This window comes from Vipera berus, assembly GCF_964194415.1.
Source record: "Vipera berus genome assembly, chromosome: 3".
NCBI lineage: Eukaryota > Metazoa > Chordata > Lepidosauria > Squamata > Viperidae > Vipera > Vipera berus.
In genome coordinates, this window is record NC_138204.1 from 87,852,029 (window position 1) to 87,873,037 (window position 21,009).

The 21,009-nt window shown below is 40.8% G+C and overlaps 1 protein-coding gene across 3 annotated transcripts in view; it reads right to left on the reverse strand.

Moving 5' to 3' along the window:
• The window catches only part of RWDD3 (RWD domain containing 3), a 31,663-nt gene extending 26,492 nt beyond the window's left edge, over nt 1–5,171 (reverse strand). For 2 of the 3 annotated variants that reach the window (XM_081323684.1, XM_081323683.1), the window contains exon 1: nt 5,072–5,171. In XM_081323684.1, the coding sequence (XP_081179810.1) occupies nt 5,072–5,156 (85 nt within the window). In that variant the 5' untranslated portion in view covers nt 5,157–5,171. The remainder of the gene's footprint in view (nt 1–5,071) is intronic. The other variant, XM_081323685.1, reaches the window with a different exon arrangement.
• Nucleotides 5,172–21,009: the final 15,838 nt, after the last annotated feature.

The following is a 21,009-nucleotide window of genomic DNA, read 5'->3' on the forward strand; positions in this document are numbered from 1 at the left end:
GTAAACAGGATATAAATGAACAATCACATCATGTAAGTGCCAAATCAAGAGATGCTGGGTTGGGAGAATCACTGACATTGCAGCACTTATAATTATCATCCTAGTAAAAATTAGATGCCAGTTTAATGTGTTGGCTTGGAAGGAAAAAGGTAACTATAGTATTCAATTAAATAATTAAATATGTATTTCTTGATTGCTCGCCATATGATTAGTATCACATAAAGCTAGACTCTAGCAACTCAAAGGACTATTTACAAAATGTGTTTTAATCAGCTAAGGAATATGAGACATGATCAATATAAAGTACATTAAAGCCTCACTTTAATAATCAAATAGTCAGGGTAAGAAATGAACACTGTATTATTACTTTTTCCTTCTCTTTTCAATCTTTAGAACGTATACTTGGAAGAGAGAAAAAAATACTATTGCAGATTTCCAGTTCCCTTTTAGCAAGCCAGTCCTGACTAGCATCATTCAGTCACCCATCAAAGTCCCCCATCTTCAGTTGAAGATTTTTAAAAAATGGTGACAGAAATATGACACCCATTAGAATCTGCTATGTCAAAAGCTACCAGTGGTAGAGATGCAAGACTTTCTAAAACTGTCAGGAAAAAGATGCTGAATGGAATTTGCCCCTGCTAATACAAATGCAAACAGAATAAAATTAAGATACTCAGAATAACTGGTGAGGAGTATGTGAGTGCGTGCAATACAGAGGCACACCTAGATAAACTGTCACAATATGTCGCACATCAGTGGTTTTCAAACTGTCTATTTTCAAGGATAGTTTTCCTAGACATATGAAATTCATTCTCTACACCACTGCACCAAGTAACCATTCTGTTGAGCCCTTTCAGCAATAAAAGATTTATTTTAAATAAACCTCAAGAGAGAGGCATCAGAACTGTTTAGAACTTTCCATCCTTAATTTGTTAGGCTCTTTGATAAATTCACTCATATGTGCTGATAGTGGCATCAACATTAAGAGCGGCTTCTACTGAAGCATCCAAAAACTCTTTCTGATCCAGTTGCAGGAGATCATCTTTCATAAATAAACCTTGAGGAGTTAAGACAGGATACTTAAGGGCTGTTGTTCTACTCCAGCACGCTTGGAAGAAACCAATTTTTCTGAGTCCATTGCAATATAAAGTTGGCACCAAAGTCCTTGGTTGATCTGATTAGATGGCTTCTCTCAGAAAAGAGTTGTCTGAGTACAGCTGGTGATGTTTAGGCCTCCTCTGAAGAGCTGACACTATCAATTCTCTATTTTAGTAACTAAAGAGAGCACCTGAAGAGGTTTACATTCCTATCTGCAGGATCATTTTCAACTGATAGCACTGGGGGATTTCAGGCCAAGTATAAATGCCTGGAGATAAAGATCTTTTTCCCAGGGAGAACTTTCACTTCCAGCAAAGCACCAAACCTAGTTTCTGCTAGAGCAGGGGTCTTCAAACTTGGCCCTTTTATGACTTGTGGACTTCAACTCCCAGAATTCCTCAGCCAGCGTGCCTGGCTGAGGAATTCTGGGAGTTGAAGTCCACAAGTCATGAAAGGGCCAAGTTTGAAGACCCCTGTGCTAGAGTCTCAAATAGAGAAAACACCCTCAAGAAAATAAAATGTCCTTCAAGCCAAGCTTGACTTCTAGAGGTTTTATGAATGAATCCATACACAGTCTTCTTGGCATCGGAATGGAGGTGGTTTGCAGCCACAGGACCTGGTTGCCTCCTACCCAAAGTCTAACTAAGCTGCTTAGCTTCAAAATCCAGACAATGTCAACCAGCTGCTGAGGTCAGTGGAGCAATGATTATTTTTTCTGAGCTTCCTCCCCCCCATAGAAATTAAGCTATTTGTATGATCTTGTTGTTACTTAAATAAGTTTATTTATCTAGATTCTAGTCCAGACATGTCAAACACAAGGCCCGGGGGCCAGATCCGGCCCACGAAGTGGTTTCATGTGGCCCGTGAAGCCATCCTGGAAACAGTGAGGGAACGGCCCCCACTGCCTTGGCCCTGGCCCAGAGACCCTCCTTCTGCCAGAGACCCTCAGATCTGTCCCACTCCTGCCCAGGCCCGCATAGGCACTCTTGATAAGTATGATGTAGAGCTGGCCATGCCCACCCAGTAGGCCATATGCACTTTAGCCACGCCCACCCAGTAGGCCACGCCCACCCTGGCCATACCCACCCGGCCCCCTGAGGGCAACCGCAATGCTGATGCGGCCCTCAATGAAATTGAGTTTGACACCCCTGTTCTAGACTGTTTCGCTATAACCTATAAGAGGCCTTGGAGCAACCCACAAATCTATTTAAAAATCTCTGTACCATGCAAACAAAATTCTGACAGAAATTACAACAATAGCATTCCAGACTAGAGAAGCTAAGGTGGCTGGGTTTGTTTTTTGTTTTTTGCAATATATCAGAATGCATATTTAATGGGCATTAGTGGTATTTAGCAGTCTGGTGGTAAACTCTTTGGGGCTTTCAGTGGCTACTAGCAGCAAAGGAGACTGTTTGGTTCAGCTTACCAGCAGGTGTTGACAGATAGGCAGGGTGGAAGGGCAATGCTTACAAGAGGAAAGGGAACAAGATAGGAACATTTTACATGTTTACAGACGCTTGAGCTGAGAGCAGGGGAAATAAAGTTTACATCGAGTAATTTATCCCCATGCTAAGGAGACAGAGGAAAAAAACGGTGAGAAAACATATCTCAGAGGAAACTGGTATTACTTCTTACTTAACATAAAAGATGCAAGCTACAGGATAGCCCTGTTAAAATGCCAGGTTTTTGAGATGTAAAAGAAAAATCAGGCCAAGATGAATCACTTCAGAATTTTTTCCTCCTTTTATATAACATATAAGACGTACAATTCATTGGAAAAACTGAAATCATTTAGGATGGAAAAAAACAAAAAATTAGAATAATGTTACATCTCAAAACCTGGCATTTTACAGTAACAGGGGTGTGTAGATTTTTTAAAGGGAAAACAAAAAAAAGATGAAGGAGCTGAGGGTGTTTCCAAAATATTTTTCACAACTTAGCCTCCTGATCAAAAACTGAGCTGGTCTGAAACAGCCAAATGAGGTTTGACAATGCCAGTCATGGCTCGATCCTTAAGATTCCCCTTATTTCATTTGATCTGCTGTTACCATCTTTCTTTATTCTATTTTCTTTGTATTGTTGTACGGCTGCTATATTTTAATTTTTTGTACTGGGATGTTTAGGTTGTATTTTTACCTATGTAAGCCACAGAGAGTAGTCTCAATTTTGGCAGCATCAAAATATGCTTAATAAATAATGAAACCAATAAACGCAGGGCACCTGCTAGGATAGTTTAGAAAACTGTGCAGAAACACACATAAAGTGGGGAGGGTCCCCCTAACAGGCATGCATTTTATTGACAATGACAGCATCAACTGAGGTGGCTTCTGGCAAGCTTTGAACAAACAATTCTTCATAAAATATAATACTGTACAGGTTATGTATCTCTTACATCAGGGGTCTTCAAACTCGGCCCTTTTATGATTTGTGGACTTCAACTCCCAGAATTCCTCAGCCAGGCACACTGGCTGAGGAATTCTGGGAGTTGAAGTCCACAAGTCATAAAAGAGCTGAGTTTGAAGACCCCTGTCTTACATTCTAACTCTAACAGCACCACCACCAAAAATATTTTATAAACAGAATTCAAGTAGTCCTCGTTTATTGATCACCTTGTCTAGCAACTGTTTGCAGTTACGACCGTGATGAAAAAGTAACTCTGCGACCAGTCCTCACAAGTCTGTATAGAAAGCAGAAGTAAGATCATAACTATAGTCACGGTTTTAGTTAGAGACTGCTTTGCTTGACGGTTGCTGATCCCAACTGTAGTCACTAAATAAGGACTATCATAGTTGATCACACACACTGTCTTTCCAAGGGGGTGTCCTATGCTCGACGACACTGCAAATCCATCAGTGTCAAACTGTAGCACCAACAATTCCAATTTTAAAAAGCCATTGACTAGAAGGAGGGTGTAAAAGCAAAGCAACAGCTTTACTACTTTTAGAAATCTTATTCCTTCTACCCCAGAAGGCAATCCTGCTATCCACAGGGAGATTGTGACCCTCTTTTATATAAATCAATTCAATTTTTACAGCCCTAATGACAAGTACAAACAAAATATTGAATAAAACTAGTATGATATCTTTCTAGGTATGTTTATGCGTAAGAGAAAAACAGAGTATAACAGAGTCTAAAAATAATTAAGAGCATAGCTACTCAAATAAATCCAAATAACATACTATTATAAGAAGTTCCAGTCCTAAGTAATGGTACCGATGAGAATTGGGAGACTTGAAGGTTATTTTCTTGTCCTTGTCTGACAACAGCACCATTAAATAGCACCATTAAGTAGCCTCATTAAATGGAAATCACACTCTCTATCTGGGAATTTCTTCAAACCAGAGTATGTAAGGGTCTGTCTAGACTAGAGTCCTCATATTAGGAGCAATGTAACAGCATATGTCCTAGAGCAGGGTTAGGCAACCTCGGCTCTTTTATGACTCATGGACTTCAACTCCCAGAATTCCCGAGTCAGCATAGCTGACTCAGGAATTCTGGGAGTTGAAGTCCATGAGTCATAAAAGAGCCGAGGTTGCCTACCCCTGTCCTAGAGTTTCTACTGAACCTATATAATTTAAACTACTCTTTCCTTTCGAAATGGGCGAGAGTCAGGTTCATCAGCTTCATCAGCTTCAAATCATTGGTTCTTCAGGGGGATTCAAATAACCTACCATATAAAGAATTACATGCCAATGATAGGGAGAAACGGGGAGCAAGTTTGGGAATAAAAACAAACAAACTATATTTGAAAGTGCAAAGCTTGGATGCCGCTACTGATAGGGCTCTTGTGGGGAGGATGGGGCAGGAATATCACCAGCCACAATATCTGGGAGCCCCTGATGGGGAGCCTTGTTTTAGGGGAGCCCCTGTTCTTTTTCCGCGAGACAAAAGCAGAGGTTTGCCATGCCACGATTAGGATCCTGGTAAAGGGCGGCGACGAAATAGCCAGAGGCCGCCATGGCAAAGCAATCACCTGACACTTCTAGCACTTCGCATTCCTCTCGCCCACAGTAAATAGCAGCAATGGCAGACAGCTCCTCCAAAGCTAACGCCGACATGGCCAGCAAGCGCCTTCTCCGAGCCACAAGGGAGAGCAGCGCTTCCACTTCCGCCCGCAGAAAACCCAGAGTGGAGGGACAATAAAGCATATCTCCCACCAGGGGGCGATGCGCTACCTCAGTGCTCGGCAGCCGGAACGGGAGAGGCTTTTTCAAATGTCTGCGGGGGGAGGATCGAGTCCCGCGTTGCAAAACAACCGCAGATTGCAAATGGAGCACGTTAATCCCCACTGCTAATGTCCACACGGAAGAGATGAGACGAATGTGGATTATATGTTTTACAGAAGTCTCAAGTTTTGTCTAGCAGCTGGAACCGGAATAGAGAGTGGGAGACTAATTTCAACTTCTGCCTTAGCCATGAAAGTGGGCTGCGTGATCTTTAGCCTGTCACTTGCTTCATCACTAGAGGTTTTTTAAGAAGAGACTGAACAGTCACTTGTCTGAAATGGTATATAGGAACTTCTGTTTGAGCAGGGGGCTGGACTAGAAGACCTCCAAGGTCCCTTCCAGCTCTTTGAGCAGGGGGCTGGACTAGAAGACCTCCAAGGTCCCTTCCAGCTCTTTTCTGATTCTAATTTTAACCCAACCCAGCTCACAGAGTTGTTGTACAGAAAATAGGAGGAGAAAGGAGCATTATGTGTGTTTTCCATTTTGAGTTACTTGTCTATAAACGAATAAGTAAAAAAATTGCAAAGTTTGAGAAACACTGCTTTAGTGCATCAGTAACAGTACAGGGAGTCCTCAACTTAACAACAGTTCATTAATTGACTATTCAAAATTACAACGGTACTGAAAAAGTGACTCATGACTGTTTGTCACACTTAGGACCATTGCAGCATCCTCATTCTCACTTAACAACAAAAATGTTGGGCTCAATTGTCATAAGTTGAGGACTATCTGTATTATTTATTTCAGCAACTCCTAATGAGGTCCATGAGAGGTGTTGGACAACATTCCATAACATTCATCATTTCCAATGTCCAATGCAGCTGGATTATGGACATTGTAATCCTACCTATCTTTGGGGGAGGGGAGGCTGGAACAGTACTTAGAATAATAGGATAGGAACATGAGATATGTTCAGGTTTCAGCTATGCAAAGTAGGTGATCTTTCTTTAAAACCTGGCTTTCCCTGTTCCAGACCTACCTCACAGGGCTGTTGCAGAAAACTAGCCTCATTCTGTTGGATGAAGAGGAGAAGAAGCAGGCTGAACCTAGAGCTACCAGTTTTGGGGAGGAGAAGGGAAATTAAAAGGATAATGTTCATGAAGTGTTTTATTTTATTTATTTATTTTAATTCCATTTATATCCCGCCCTTCTCCGAAGACTCAGGGCGGCTTTACAAACTTAGCAGTAGTAATGCATCAACTAAATAATTCCCTGCATAAAGTCTCTCTCTCTCTCTCTCTCTCTCTCTCCCTCCCTCCCTCCCTCCCTCCCTCCCTCTCTCTCTCTCTCTCTCTCCCCAATCCAACTCGCAGGGCTGTTGTGGGAAAAAGTAGGAGGAAGAAGGAGGATTAGGTATGTTTTTCACCTTGAGTTATTTGTAAAAATAATAAAGGCAAGATAAAAATAAATAGTCATACGTGGTATCTTGAAATATGCTAGAACAGTACAATATTAACACTCTGAGTCACAGGTCTGCAACCCGCGGCTCTGGAGCCACATGCGGCTCTTTCAGCTGTCTCCTGCGGCTCCCAGTCCTCTGCCATGTGCAGTCCAAAAAAAAGTGGGACTAAAAAAGTTCAACCAATCAATTCAAATATGCAGGGTAGGTGCATATCTCGCCTTGTCTCCACTCTTCAGTCAAACCCTGTTCTGCACATGTGCGCATGTACGCGCATGCACACACATTTTTTGCAGCTCCCAGTTTTTCCTTTTGTGAGGGAACCGGTTCCGAGTGGCTCTTTCATTGTTTCAGGTTGCTGACCCCTGCTCTGAGTGAAACAAGTTGATACATTAACAATCACTGCCTTTTTTTACATTTAAAACTGTATAAGAATCCTTGAACAATTTGTTATGTTGTTGTTAAATTACCAGTTATTGGAAATGATCATAAAGATGTTCTCATCTTTCGCATCCTTCATCTTGAATAATTCAGGCAGGACTGTTACAAAGATTGGGCTTGAAAGATATTTTCACAAATGTAGAACTCATCAACGAGGTTGCCCAGAGACCACAAAAGCCAAATTAGAAGTGCGGAATCCCATTGCAACACCACGGAAGCCAGATCACCAGAACAAAAACATTAATGCAAAGTCTTCGAGAGAAACGGATACCCACGAACCTTCATCCGGAGATCCCTACACACAAACAGTATGAACACCCAAAGCAACACAAAAACTACAACAGGAACAACAACGACCAGACGAATCACAATTCCCTACGTACAGAATGTTTCAGAGATGACAGCAAGACTATGACGCCAACATGATCTCGTAGTAACCCACAAACCAGCCTCAACTCTCAGACGGACCCTGTTAAAAACTAAAGAAGCAGACAGAAACAAACCAAAGATCAGGTGCCTTACACTGAATCCAGTGCAGCAATTGTGAAAAGAACTATGTGGGCCAAATAGGGAGAAAGCTATCTACCAGACTGCACAAACACTCCTTGGCTATCAAAAGACACAAACCACTGTCCCTCATGTCCATCCACAAAGACTCAGATGGACACAATTTTGATCTATCTGGTACCACAGTTGCAACTCAAGCAAAATCAAGGAGAGAAAGAGAATTCCTTGAAGGCTGGTTCTCCACCAGTAAATCAATAGACAGACACATTGACATCAACCCAATCTACCAACCACTGAGCGAAGAACTACTTCAACCACGATCTCGAAGGAAGCATTTAAAACGAACAAACAGGCACCCTACCACACAGCAAAAATCACAAGCCCCCACAAGAAACCAGGCCACGTCCCGACAACAACAGCCAACCAGAGAAACAACCCGAAACCAGACCATGACTCAGAGGTAACCAAACGAACAAACGCCATTTGCATCACACAGACAATACTTAAAACACTAAGGACTATGGCCCAGCAGCAACAACCAGCCAATCAAACAGCCCAAAACCAGACCATGACTCAGAAACATCCGGACAAATCACACCCACACCAGTTTAAAGGCCAGTGCTCTGACAGACGAGCACAATTCAAGGCACACTGAAGATGTCCCTCCGAATGGAGACGAAATGTTTGTGGCCAAATTGCCAAGCTCGGATATCAAACCAACAGCCAACTACCAACCGGAGCTACTAATATTCAAACACATCTCAAACCAAATTATTCCTTTTCTTTCATTCTGAAAGAAATGTATGAAGAGGTAGTCCTCAATTTACAACCATTCAGCTAGTGACCCTTTAAAATTACAATGGCACTGAAAAAATGTGACTTACAGTCCTTGCACATGTGACTTTCCCAGCATCGCCATGGTCACACGATCAAAATTCAGGCAACTGGTATGTATTTACAACAGTTGCAGCATCCCCACAAATGCGCCACTGAAACTTGGTGAAATGAGAGTCACAATTGGCACATAACACTGTAAAATTACAATTACTCAAATGGAACAGGATGGCGGTGTTGCATAGATATATAAATAAAAATATGCAGGAACTGGAGCACTGAAATCCTGTTTAAGGTGTGATTCATCAGAGTAAGAGTGATACATCAATATGGACTACAGTACTTGGACAGGGAGAAGGTAAAGATAACAAAAGTTCTTTCTGTGTCAGACGAACAATCCAGAAGTAAGTAGAGTTATGTTTGTAAACCAACAGAAAACACAAGCAGTAAAAGTCTTCTGTATAAAAAAGAATTGAAGCTTTCACGACAAACTTTTCTACTGTTGCATTCCTGCTTTTCCTTTCTGCCCTTTGGGTTTTTGTTTTTCTTTTAAAAATATATTTCAATATTTTTTATACCCAGTCAATGTAAATGTCTTTTAAACTGACACTATCTAAAAATACTGAGGTCCCTGTGCGTAAGTTCCTGCACTATGACATTTGGAAGTCATCAAATGAGGCAGCATAATGTCAGTTTGATATTTGTCACCCTATGCAAATATCAGTTTCATGTCAAAGATTAAATCCCATCTAAATGTAATGCATTTTCTTGTAGTCGCCAGCTTGTGAAAATGTTGAATATTTAAATTTGAGATGAATATCTATTCTTGATCTTCATACTGAATTATTAGTAAGTCAAAATCCCTTTCCATTGAAATAATAATAATAATAATAATAATAATAATAATAATAATAATAATAATAATAGTTCTTAGCAGTTCAATTTGCTGGCCTGTTAGAATGCTATGTGCCTGGCTCACAAAATGCTATAATGCAAGGGTTGTTTTCCCCCGCCATAATATACAGAAAGAGATATTTTCCTTTCAACCATTTTCACAGAAAAATGAGGGTCGTGTCACCCCCAAATATTCACTCTCCATATGTTTTTTTCAGAAAACATGAAATGGGGACATTCCTGTGGACTATTAAAACCATTGCATGGGATTTTGATGTCATCACACGATATTATCCAGAAGAAAATGGCATATTCTATCCATATTTCCAGAATTTTGTTTATTACGGGTATGCCATTGCTTAACGACCAAAAGGGACATGACCCTTTTTTGAAGTTCTGACACCAAATCCCCCAGTCATGTGATCGCATTTTATTTATTTATTTATTTATTTATTTATTTATTTATTTATTATTTATTAGTTGAATTTATATACTGCCCTATTCCCGAAGGACTCAGGGCAGTTAAAACAGTACAAAAAGAGAATAAAATGGAATTAAATTAGTACAAGCCCACAATTCATAATAACAATAAAATTAAATTTTTAAAATTAATTTAATATAATTTAATATAATTTAATTAAAATACTTTAAAATTTAAAATCCCTCAGTCCAGGCCAGACAGTTCGAACAACCAGGTTTTTAAGTCCCGGCAAAATGAGCGAAGGTCGGGGGCAGTCCGAAGCTCCATTGGCAGTTCGTTCCAAAGGGCGGGCGCACTCACAGAGAACGCCCTCCCCCTGGGAATCACCCGCCGGCAATCTCTGACCGGCAGAACCCTAAGGAGGCCCTCCCTGTGGGCACGCACAGGACAATGGGAAGCTGATGCTGGTAGCAGGTGCTCCCTAAGGTAATCCGGACCCATGCCATTTAGGGCTTTATAGGTCATCACTAGCACCTTGAATCTCACCCGGAGGGCAACTGGAAGCCAATGCAGCTCGCGGAGAAGAGGTGTTACATGAGAGTATTGGGACACTCCCATTACTACTCGCGCGGCTGCATTCTGCATCAGCTGAAGCCTCCGAGTGGTCCTCAAGGGCAGCCCCATGTAGAGAGCATTGCAGTAGTCTAACCGGGAGGTCACGAGCGCATGAGTGACTGTACGTAGGGCATCCCGGTCCAGATAGGGCCGCAACTGGCGCACCAGGCAAACCTGGGCAAAAGCCCCCCTGGTCACGGCTCCTATATGATCTTCCAAACTGAGCCGTGAATCCAGGAGGATGCCCAGCAACCTTCCAGTATTTACAGTTGTTTGTAAACACGGTCTTGTGACCATAATTTATGACATTTTTGCGAGAACTAGCATTTACTTCCAATTTCTGGTAAAAAACATCCCATAGCAAACAATGGGTTCACTTAGCAACCGCTGTGGTTTGTTTAATGATTACCACAAAAAAGACTGTAAAAAATGGTTTGTGTCATGTAATGACCCGCTTTATGACCATCACAACATGACTATAATTGCCTGGCTCAATTACAGTTTTAAGGTGTCAACTACCTGTATTGCTTAATTGGATGTTGTAATCTTAGAATAAAAGCTAAACAGAGTATAATGGGATGTGTTTAATACTTAAATGTGAATTCACGAGGAATTAGGTGATTTAGAATTAAATGGGACTAGAGCATATAAGGGCAAACCATTTTTGTATTGTTACCAAGAAAACTACATAAACATGCACATATAGTGATTATAAGTCAGGATCAATTCAAAGAATTTACTTTTTATCCACCTTAAATCCATATTTTTATTACTGAGCAAAACAGTCCAAAAAGACTTGCATTTTTTTTAATATATCAAAAGCCAGAAGAATGTCACTGAGGATAGTTCCCTTATTAAAAAAGCGTTGGTAAATATAATGTATTTTTAAAATACAGATATTAATCTTTTATATTTGGGTGTTTTACAGGAGAAAATGAAAAAGCACAATGATTTGTGAACAGTAAAATACAATTAGTATTTTTAAAACTAAAGGAATGTTGTTCCTACCATTAAGTTGTCATAAGTCATACCTCATATAGTATTAATAATTTATGTTTCTCTCTTATATATATTTATATTTGGGAATAAACCTTATTGCAATGTCTCCTGAGTAGCCTTGCATCAAATTTTACTATTAATACACAATGGGGTAATTTACTCATTATATTGCTGTTGTAAGTGCAATTCTGGACTTAAGAATTAAAATTCTACTAGAAAAGTTTTAGAATATTGTTTTAAAGAGCTACCCACAGGCATCCATTTTAATCAAATGAGTGCTTGTCACATTAACTTCCTGTTACTGCAAACTCTAAAAAATTAATCGAGACTTCTCATTTGCTGCTGAAGATAATTTTAGAGAACATATGGTAAGCTTATTCAGTGGTAACTTTATTTGCAATATGAATCTCATTACTTAATCATTCCCTTCAAAGAAAATATCTTTCAATCCTGCTATAATTAAGATTAGTACTGCTATTTCAGGGTAATCAGTTAAAATTTCCACAAGTGGATATTTTTAAAGTCTTTGATAGTAAACCTTACTAATACTTCAAAGAAACTTACATGTTGATTACAGGACCATTTTTACTTGTGTCAGTATTTGATGTGTCTGTAACAGGGAATTGGGCACAAAAGATTAACGGTGAAAAACAGTATTTCCAGTCTTGCCCAGAAAATGTCTGGGAATCACGTTTTTCCCTGTGGAAGTAATGCTGTTCCTTCCAGAGGTAGCTTATATTATTTTATTTTTTCCCCAGAAAGACACTGATTAAATATGTGATGCCGGATCAATAAAGGAGGTATTGAGCGATCCAAATGCAACTTCAATCATTCCCCTTTTATATACCTTTTATTTCTAAACATTAAAGCATAGAATATCAGGTGCAGGCAACCAGAGCCACTCATAAATAGCTAAAGCAAGCAACTTTATTGTCCTCCACTTAAATTATTAAGAATCTCCCCAGACTGCTCATCTTGCCCTGGGAACAACCAGATAAGGCTTCATGGATCCTGAGACCAGTCAAGCATATGCTTTTTGTGGCTGCACAAGGATTCCAAACTAGGCATTTGCTTGATTCCCCCACTTCCAAAGTAGTACCTATTTGTCTACTTGCATTTACATGTTTTTGAACTGTTAAGTGGACAGGAGCTGGGACAAGTAACGGGAACTCACTATGTTGCACAGTGCTTGAGTCTCAAACCCAGGCTCAGCTTCGTTAACCACTAACTAAGCCATCACACCTCCTTCCCAACATACAGAGACTTAACTTAGATCGCTGTTATAAAGATAGGTTGGTCATGCTTTATAGCTTCCATAAAGCTTTATCATAAGCACAATAATCATAATTATAAATCCTAGTTCCTTTTCCTTCACCCCTTCACCCATTCAGTACTTGCATCACTACACTTTTGGGTAGCTAATGCAAAGCAGGTATGAGGTCAGATGTACAGTACAAGATGAGCTTATGCACAAGTACACATGCATGGACTTTTTGCTCTGATGGTCTGATGAATTCTTAAGAGTTTATCTTCTGACTATATATAAATTTTCCTGTTGGCAGCCTGAGAAGGATCGTTTGTTATGAGAAGCTTTGTCTTTTGTTGTAAGAAATCTGCCTTTGCTATTGTCTGAGAGAAGCCTTTCATTATAACAAATTTCCCTTTTTGATGTGAGAGCAAACACTGTCTTTATTATTGTTTTTGTCATTCTCTTTTACAACATTCCAAAACGGTTCCTTCTTGTTGACATTCCTTGTTATCAGCTCCTTGCAATAATCTGAGACAGGTTTGTTGTTGACAATCTATTCTGTCACTTTCCTTGCATTGTTGACATCCTCTGCCCATGTACTGAGCCAGCCTTTTTCTTCTTATTCCGACTTTTGTTGTGTTTTCTGTAATCTGGCCAGCGTTGCTTCAGCCATGGTTCTAATCAACCAGCATAATATATCTATTTATAGGAAATTTTTAATCCAATCGTTTTTTCCTATACAACTAAAGGTGGTGAACATACCTAATACTCCTTCCTCCTCCTATTTTCCCCATAATAACCACCCTGTGAGGTGAGTTGGGCTGAGAGAGAAAGATTGGCCCAAAGTCACTCAGCTGACCTTCATGGCTAAGACAGACGAGAACTCACAGTCTCCTGGCTTCCAGTCTCGTGCCTTAAACACTAGGACAGTGGTGGTGAACCTATGGCATTGTTGTGACTCAGGGCCAGCCTGTGGGTCCGGCAGCCGGCTCAGATGTCTCGGATGACTCAGATGAGGGGGAGGAGGAGGGTGTGGAAGACGAACTGGCTGATGATGGCTTGGAGGCTTCGCAGAGCCCCCAGCCGGGGCCCTCTTCTCAGCTGCGTGAGCCCGATAGTGCGGAGGATGATGACCCACAGCTGGCCCTGTTCAAGGACGCCCGACGCAGGAGGCAGTCGAGCAGGAACAAACAGAGAAAGGCTGTGGGACTCCTCGGGAGGAGGCACAGGGAGGCCACGCCCTGAACTCTAAATAAAAGGAGTGTTTGGGGAAGGGCTGGTTGCTGAAAGCAACCCTTCCGTTTGAGGATTCAAGTTCCAGTGTTTGTGTTTCTTGTTCTGTTGTTTGAGTAATAAATCTTGGCAGACGCTTTTCAGCCTCAGACGCTCTCCAGTCTCTACTGTTTGAACAGGGGTTTGCCTTATTGCAAGGCCGGTAGCAGGCTGGTTCAGAACAGGCATGCGTGCCAGAGGTGACACTCAGAGCCCTCTTTGTGGGTACGTGTGCCATCACCCCAGTCCTGTCTCCCCCCCGCAGCCCCTGCTCACCAGCAGCCCCCTCCAGAGAAGAGTCACTCCCGGGTGCGGCCTGCACCAAGCAGCGCAGCCAATCACATGGCAGCCGGGCAGTAGGGACAAAACTCCACCCTCGTGTCCCATCGCACACAGATGATGCTGCGGGGCACGGGAGGAGGGTATGGCCACCATGGCACCGCAGGGCCGCCTGGGTGACCTGCTGTGGTGGGCCGTGGAGGTAGTGGGTGGCCCTGTGGGTGGGCTGTGGTGGAGTGGGGGTGGGGGGCAGAATAGGGGCTGTGTGGGGGGGAGTATTTGTGCACTTGGTCTCTAAAAGGTTCGCCATCACTGCACTAGGGCAAACTGGTATGACATGATGTAGCATATAATATAATGTAACGTATAATGTAATGTGGGGGTCCCCAATTCCTGACCCACAAAATATTACCGGTCTGTGGCCTGTTAGGAACTGGGCCACACAGCTCAAAGTGCGCAGCGGGCAAGCAAAACTATTCATGTGTGGGATCTAGGTTATGTGCTCTTCCTCTCCCCCTCCCGCACAGTGCATGGAAAAATTATCTTCCATGAAACCGCTCTTTGGAGCCAAAAGAATTGAGGACCCCTGATATAGTATGAGACCTATTGGCTATATACATGGAATATTTCATCAGCTTTTCTGCCTTCCAAGCCATCTGATTTCACTTTAAAATACTTCTGAGAGAGACTGACTGGCCCAAAGTCACCCAGGTGGCTTTCATGGCAAAGGTGGGGCTTGAATTCACAGCCTCCCACTTTCTAGCCTTTCTAGAACCAAACTGGTTCTAACAAGCTTTAGTTCTTTCATCCAGGCTCTCCCTTCACACACATTTTGGGTGTTCGGCTATCGGTCCACATTTACAGCCATTGGCAGCATCGTGTGGGTATATTACTGCAATTTATTATGTTTTGGCTGTAAACCAGCATCTATTTCCAGTTTTCAGATAAAAACGCCTCACAGAGAACAATGGATTAGCTTAACAACCACAGTGCTTACTTTATGACTGCAGTATTCACTTCATGACCACTTTCAAAAAGGTCATAAAATCAGGCACGGTCATATATGGTGGCCCTCTTTATGACCATCACTACTTACAATCAAAATTGTGGGTTCCATTATGGTCATAAGTCAAAGACTACCTGCAATGTACAATCTCACCACACACCCCAAATTACTTTTTTTATTCTTAAGGCAATCAAGATATTCAGGAACTGTTAGTAGCTTAGCTGTTAGCTAAACTCTATTCCTTATCTTCATCCAAATTGTGCAATTACAATACTTTCAGAGCCGTAAGAGTTGAAGACAATGCAAATAGTGTCAAAGGAAAAGCAGAGCCAGGACAAAAGAATTTATTTCTGTAAAGAAATGACTGGAATAAAGAATTAAGAGCTCCTATATTGCCTAGACAATGGAAATGTGTTTTAACTTCTATCCCTAGAGAGTCAATGAACCTTAAACTACAACTTATACAGCCACAAATAATATTTAGAATGTATTGGATTCCATTATATTTGTATAAAAAGCATTTTGTTGGATACGCAATAACAATGCTTCTTTAAAACACATGGTTTTTCAGTGCCCTATTGTTTGGGAGAAAGCAGTGGATTACATAAATTGACTGCACAACAAAAAGCTAAATTTTTCAGAGAATAATATTATCTTGAATTACATACCCTGGAACATGCAATTTGACAACTGGACAATATAAATAGATTCTCAGTGACCTTATTATAGCCAAAAGACTGATACTGCAACATGGGAAAGATAAATGTAGGGTCTCATTTATTCAGTGGATTGAAGATCTGATTACACTTTCTACCCTTGAGCAATTGCCTATAGATGTAAGACTCTGTATGGATAAATATAAAGAAACATGGGACTTGCGTATAAAAAGTACAGCAGGTTAAAAAAGCACAATAGACATAAACTTTGTATTGTAACTTGTTTATTGTTGTTACAACATATTATACCCCATATCTGTATTGTTCTATTGTATTTTTTTTTCAATTATTTTATGTCCTTGTGTACTTTTTTGATAATGTATGCATCTTTGCATTTACTTCCATTTTTTTTCTTTTTCTGATTTAGTTAAAATCAATAAAAATTTGCACAAGAATGCATTTGGTTAATTAAATTAATAACTGATTGAAATTAATTGGCTGTAAAATAAGATATTCCATTTATTTATTTATTTGATATTTATCCCACCTTTGTTACTTTTATAGGTAAATCAAGGTAGTAGATAGATAGATAGATAGATAGATAGATAGATAGATAGATAGATAGATAGATAGATAGATAGATAGATAGATACAGTAGATAGATAGATAGATAGATAGATAGATATAGATATAGATATAGATATAGATATAGATATAGATATAGATATAGATATAGATATAGATATAGATAGATATAGATATAGATATAGATATATAATTGTTTTCTGAGGTTTTCGCGGGTGTTTGTATGTAGATCTTTGGTCATTCGGGTTTTTTCCCACATAGAATTGAAGGTATAAGAGCAACGTTTCGACAAAATCTCATCCGTCATCCTCAGGCTGGTGGCTTCAGCTTCGTTCATCTGGGAGAAGTGTGTGGTAGTGGCTGTTTGTTCCTCTTTTTTAAACTGCCAGAGATGGTGTGTTCTGTGGGTGGAGGTGTGCTCTGATTGGGTGGGGGGTTAGCTGTGTTCTGATTGGGTGGGGGTGTGTTTTGAATGGGGGCTGTGTTCTGATTGGGTGGGGGTGTGTTTTGAGTGGATGGGCTGGTCTCAGCTGCCAGCCTTAGACCTGAACTGGTGAGTTGTGCTGCTTTTGTTCGGCTCCATGTTTGTGGTGGTGCCATGTTTTTATAGTGGGTGTCAGTTTGCTTATTGTGTGGTTTGGAGGGGTTTAAAGTGGCTGATGTTGCAGCTAGATCTGACCAACCACTGCCTATCAAACACATACTTCATCTACAATGGACAAAGATACAAACAAATGGAAGGAGCACCCATGGGATCACCCCTTTCACCTGTCATCGCAAACCTCTACATGGAACACTTTGAAACCCTCGCTCTAGAAAAATCCAACCACAAACCCAAACTCTGGCTCAGATACGTAGACGACACCTTCGTAATCTGGCCACACGGCAAAGAAAAACTGCATGACTTCCTCACACACCTCAATAGCCTACACCCCAAAATACAATTCACCATGGAAACAGAAGCTAACAATCAACTTCCCTTCCTTGATGTCTTAGTCTACAAGAAATCCAACGGCTCCCTAGGACACACTATTTACCATAAAAAAACACACACAAACCACTATCTGAACGCACTCTCACACCACCACCCAGCACAGATCAACTCCGTAGCCAAGACACTCATCTCCAGAACAAAACACCTAGCTGACGAACAACACCTAAAACCCGAACTACACACTCTCACTAATGTACTAACAGCCAATGGATTCCAAAGAAACATGATTACCAATTTAATCCGAAGAGAGACAGCCACAAAAAACCCAAGACAGAGAACGAGAAAATGGCAAAGCCCTCCTCCCATACTTAAAAGGGACCACAGACAGAATCAGCAAGATCCTCCAAAAACACAACATCAAAACAGCATTCTACACAGACAGAAAAATATCCACCATCCTAAGAAACCCCCAAAACATAATTGGGTTAAAAAACCAAGGAGTATACGAAATCCCATGCACCACCTGCACCACCACATACATTGGACAGACCAACAGAAGAATAAGTGCACGCATTGAAGAGCACAGGAACTCACTCAGAAAGGGAGAACAAACTTCATCCCTGTTCCAACACTTTAAAGCCACGGGACATGAAATTGATTTTAAAAGACCCAAAACTATCGCCAAAATTGAACATTTTAACAACAGAATAATCAGAGAAGCCATTGAGATAGAAAAACGCCCCCACAGCATGAACAAACGAGATGACACCTCTCGCCTACCAGCCATTTGGAAACCCGCCTTGATTGACAGATGAGTCCCAACCACCAAGAATGATACCAGACCCAAACTCATGATAACATCACATGACATCACCACCACACAACCATTCAAAAAGCAAATCCGAACCCACAACGATAACGACACACAACCACAAAACAGAAACCTAACTACAGCTGCAACATCAGCCACTTTAAACCCCTCCAAACTACACAATAAGCAAACTGACACCCACTATAAAAACATGGCACCACCACAAACATGGAGCCGAACAAAAGCAGCACAACTCACCAGTTCAGGTCTAAGGCTGGCAGCTGAGACCAGCCCATCCACTCAAAACACACCCCCACCCAATCAGAACACAGCTAACCCCCCACCCAATCAGAGCACACCTCCACCCACAGAACACACCCCCTCTGGCAGTTTAAAAAAGAGGAACAAACAGCCACTATCACACACTTCTCCCAGAAGAACGAAGCTGAAGCCACCAGCCTGAGGATGATGGATGAGAGTTCATATATATATGAACTCATATATGTCATATGTTAACTCTTAGATTACCTTGCTAGGCCCCAAACATGGGGCAAATCTTTATTTTGAAACAGGAAATAAAGATTTGCCCCATGTTTGGGGCCTAGCAAGGTAATCTAAGAGTTAACATATGACACACATTTCTCCCCTTGCAAAAAAGGCTAACAAAGCGAGAGAGAACCTGTGGCTCAAGAAGTAAAAACACTGCCTAACGTGCAAGCAGCCCAGGTTCGAATCTCAGAAGGGTATGACTGACTGATGAGGACTAATGAGTCCGAAATGCATTTCAGCCTCCCTAAATTCTTTGTTAGTAATTTACACAAATATATGAACTGTCCAGTGTGACTACAGCCTGTTCGATGGACTTTGAGATAAGGCTGAAAACAGGAAATAAAGATTTGCCCCATGTTTGGGGCCTAGCAAGGTAATCTAAGAGTTAACATATGACACACATTTCTCCCCTTGCAAAAAAGGCTAACAAAGCGAGAGAGAACCTGTGGCTCAAGAAGTAAAAACACTGCCTAACGTGCAAGCAGCCCAGGTTCGAATCTCAGAAGGGTATGACTGACTGATGAGGACTAATGAGTCCGAAATGCATTTCAGCCTCCCTAAATTCTTTGTTAGTAATTTACACAAATATATGAACTGTCCAGTGTGACTACAGCCTGTTCGATGGCCTTTGAGATAAGGCTGAAAACAGGAAATAAAGATTTGCCCCATGTTTGGGGCCTAGCAAGGTAATCTAAGAGTTAACATATGACACACTATATATATATATATATATATATATATATATATATATATATATATATATATATATATATATATATATATATATATATATATATATATATATATATATATATATATATATATATATATATATATATATATGTATGTATGTATGTGTGTATTATACTCCTTCCCCCTCCTATTTTCCCCACAACAACCCTGTGAAGTGGGTAAGGCTGAGAGAGAATGTCTGGCCCAAAGTCACCAGTTTTCATGCCTTAGGCAGGACTGGAATTCACAGCCTCTTGGTTTCTAAGCCAGCACCTTTCATATGATACCAAACTGGTTCTCTTTTAAAATTTAAATTAAAGATGAACTATAATATTTAAAAGGGACGCGGTAGTTCAGTGGGTTAGAACGCTGAGCTTGTCGATCAGAAAGTCAGCAGTTTGGCGGGTCAAATCCCGAGTGCCGCGTAGCAGAGTGAGTGCCTGTTACTCGTCCCAGCTTCTGTCAACCTAGCAGTTCGAAACCACGTAAAAATGCAAGTAGAAAAATAGGGACCACTACAGTGGGAAGGTAACAGCATTCCGTGCGCCTTTGGCGTCTAGTCATGCTGGCCACATGACCATGGAGACGTCCTCGGACAAGCGCTGGCTCTTTGGCTTTGAAATGGAGATGAGCACCAGCCCCTAGAGTCGGAAATGACTAGCACAGATGTGCGGGGGAACCTTTATCTTTTTTACCTATAATATTTAAATGTATTCTCAGAAGGAATATGTGTAAAACAAATCAATTCAGAGTTCTCACTTTGGGCACAAATGACCAGGCTCAAATTATCCTACATTAAACACATTTTGTGAAGACCCAGCTCTCTGGAGAAGTCTCTTAATACTGGGAAAAGTGGAAGGAAGAGAAGAGGAAGAGCAGCAAGGTGGGTGGACTTGGTTACAGAAGCAATGGATGCCCTGTTAGAAAGATCAGGTTAAGGATAGATCATTATGGAGAAAATTGATCTGTGTGGTCACTGTGTGGTTGGACACCAATCAGTCAGTCAGTCAGTCAGTCAGTCACTTCAGTGTTCCAGGATTGCCATAATGCCATGGAAATGTATATATTGCTATTTTATGTATGTAAAAGGAAGCATGTGAATTCATAAATATCATATTTAGATGAACCTCAATGTCTGTTATATCAAGACACTTTTCGTGAGGATTTTTTTTTTAAAGATTGAATGCATTTTGAAACCACGTTACATAAACCATTACGGAGTAAAGTAGTTTTGCTTTATTATTTTTTTAAAAAAATACAATTATACAAGCAACGAGCATGTTTTATAGAGAGTAAATTACTCTACAGTATAAAGGTTAAAGCTGATTTAAAGGTTGTAAATATAGCTTTAATGTTTTTTGTGTGGCTTCTGAACTCTAAATATATGATGGCGGATTATGACATTTCTGGTAGTAATGTGATCACAATAGCATCTACCTGAGGAATTAATTCATGTCTCTAATTTAAGAAAGGTCAGGTTTAAGTTAAGACCATCTGCAGCT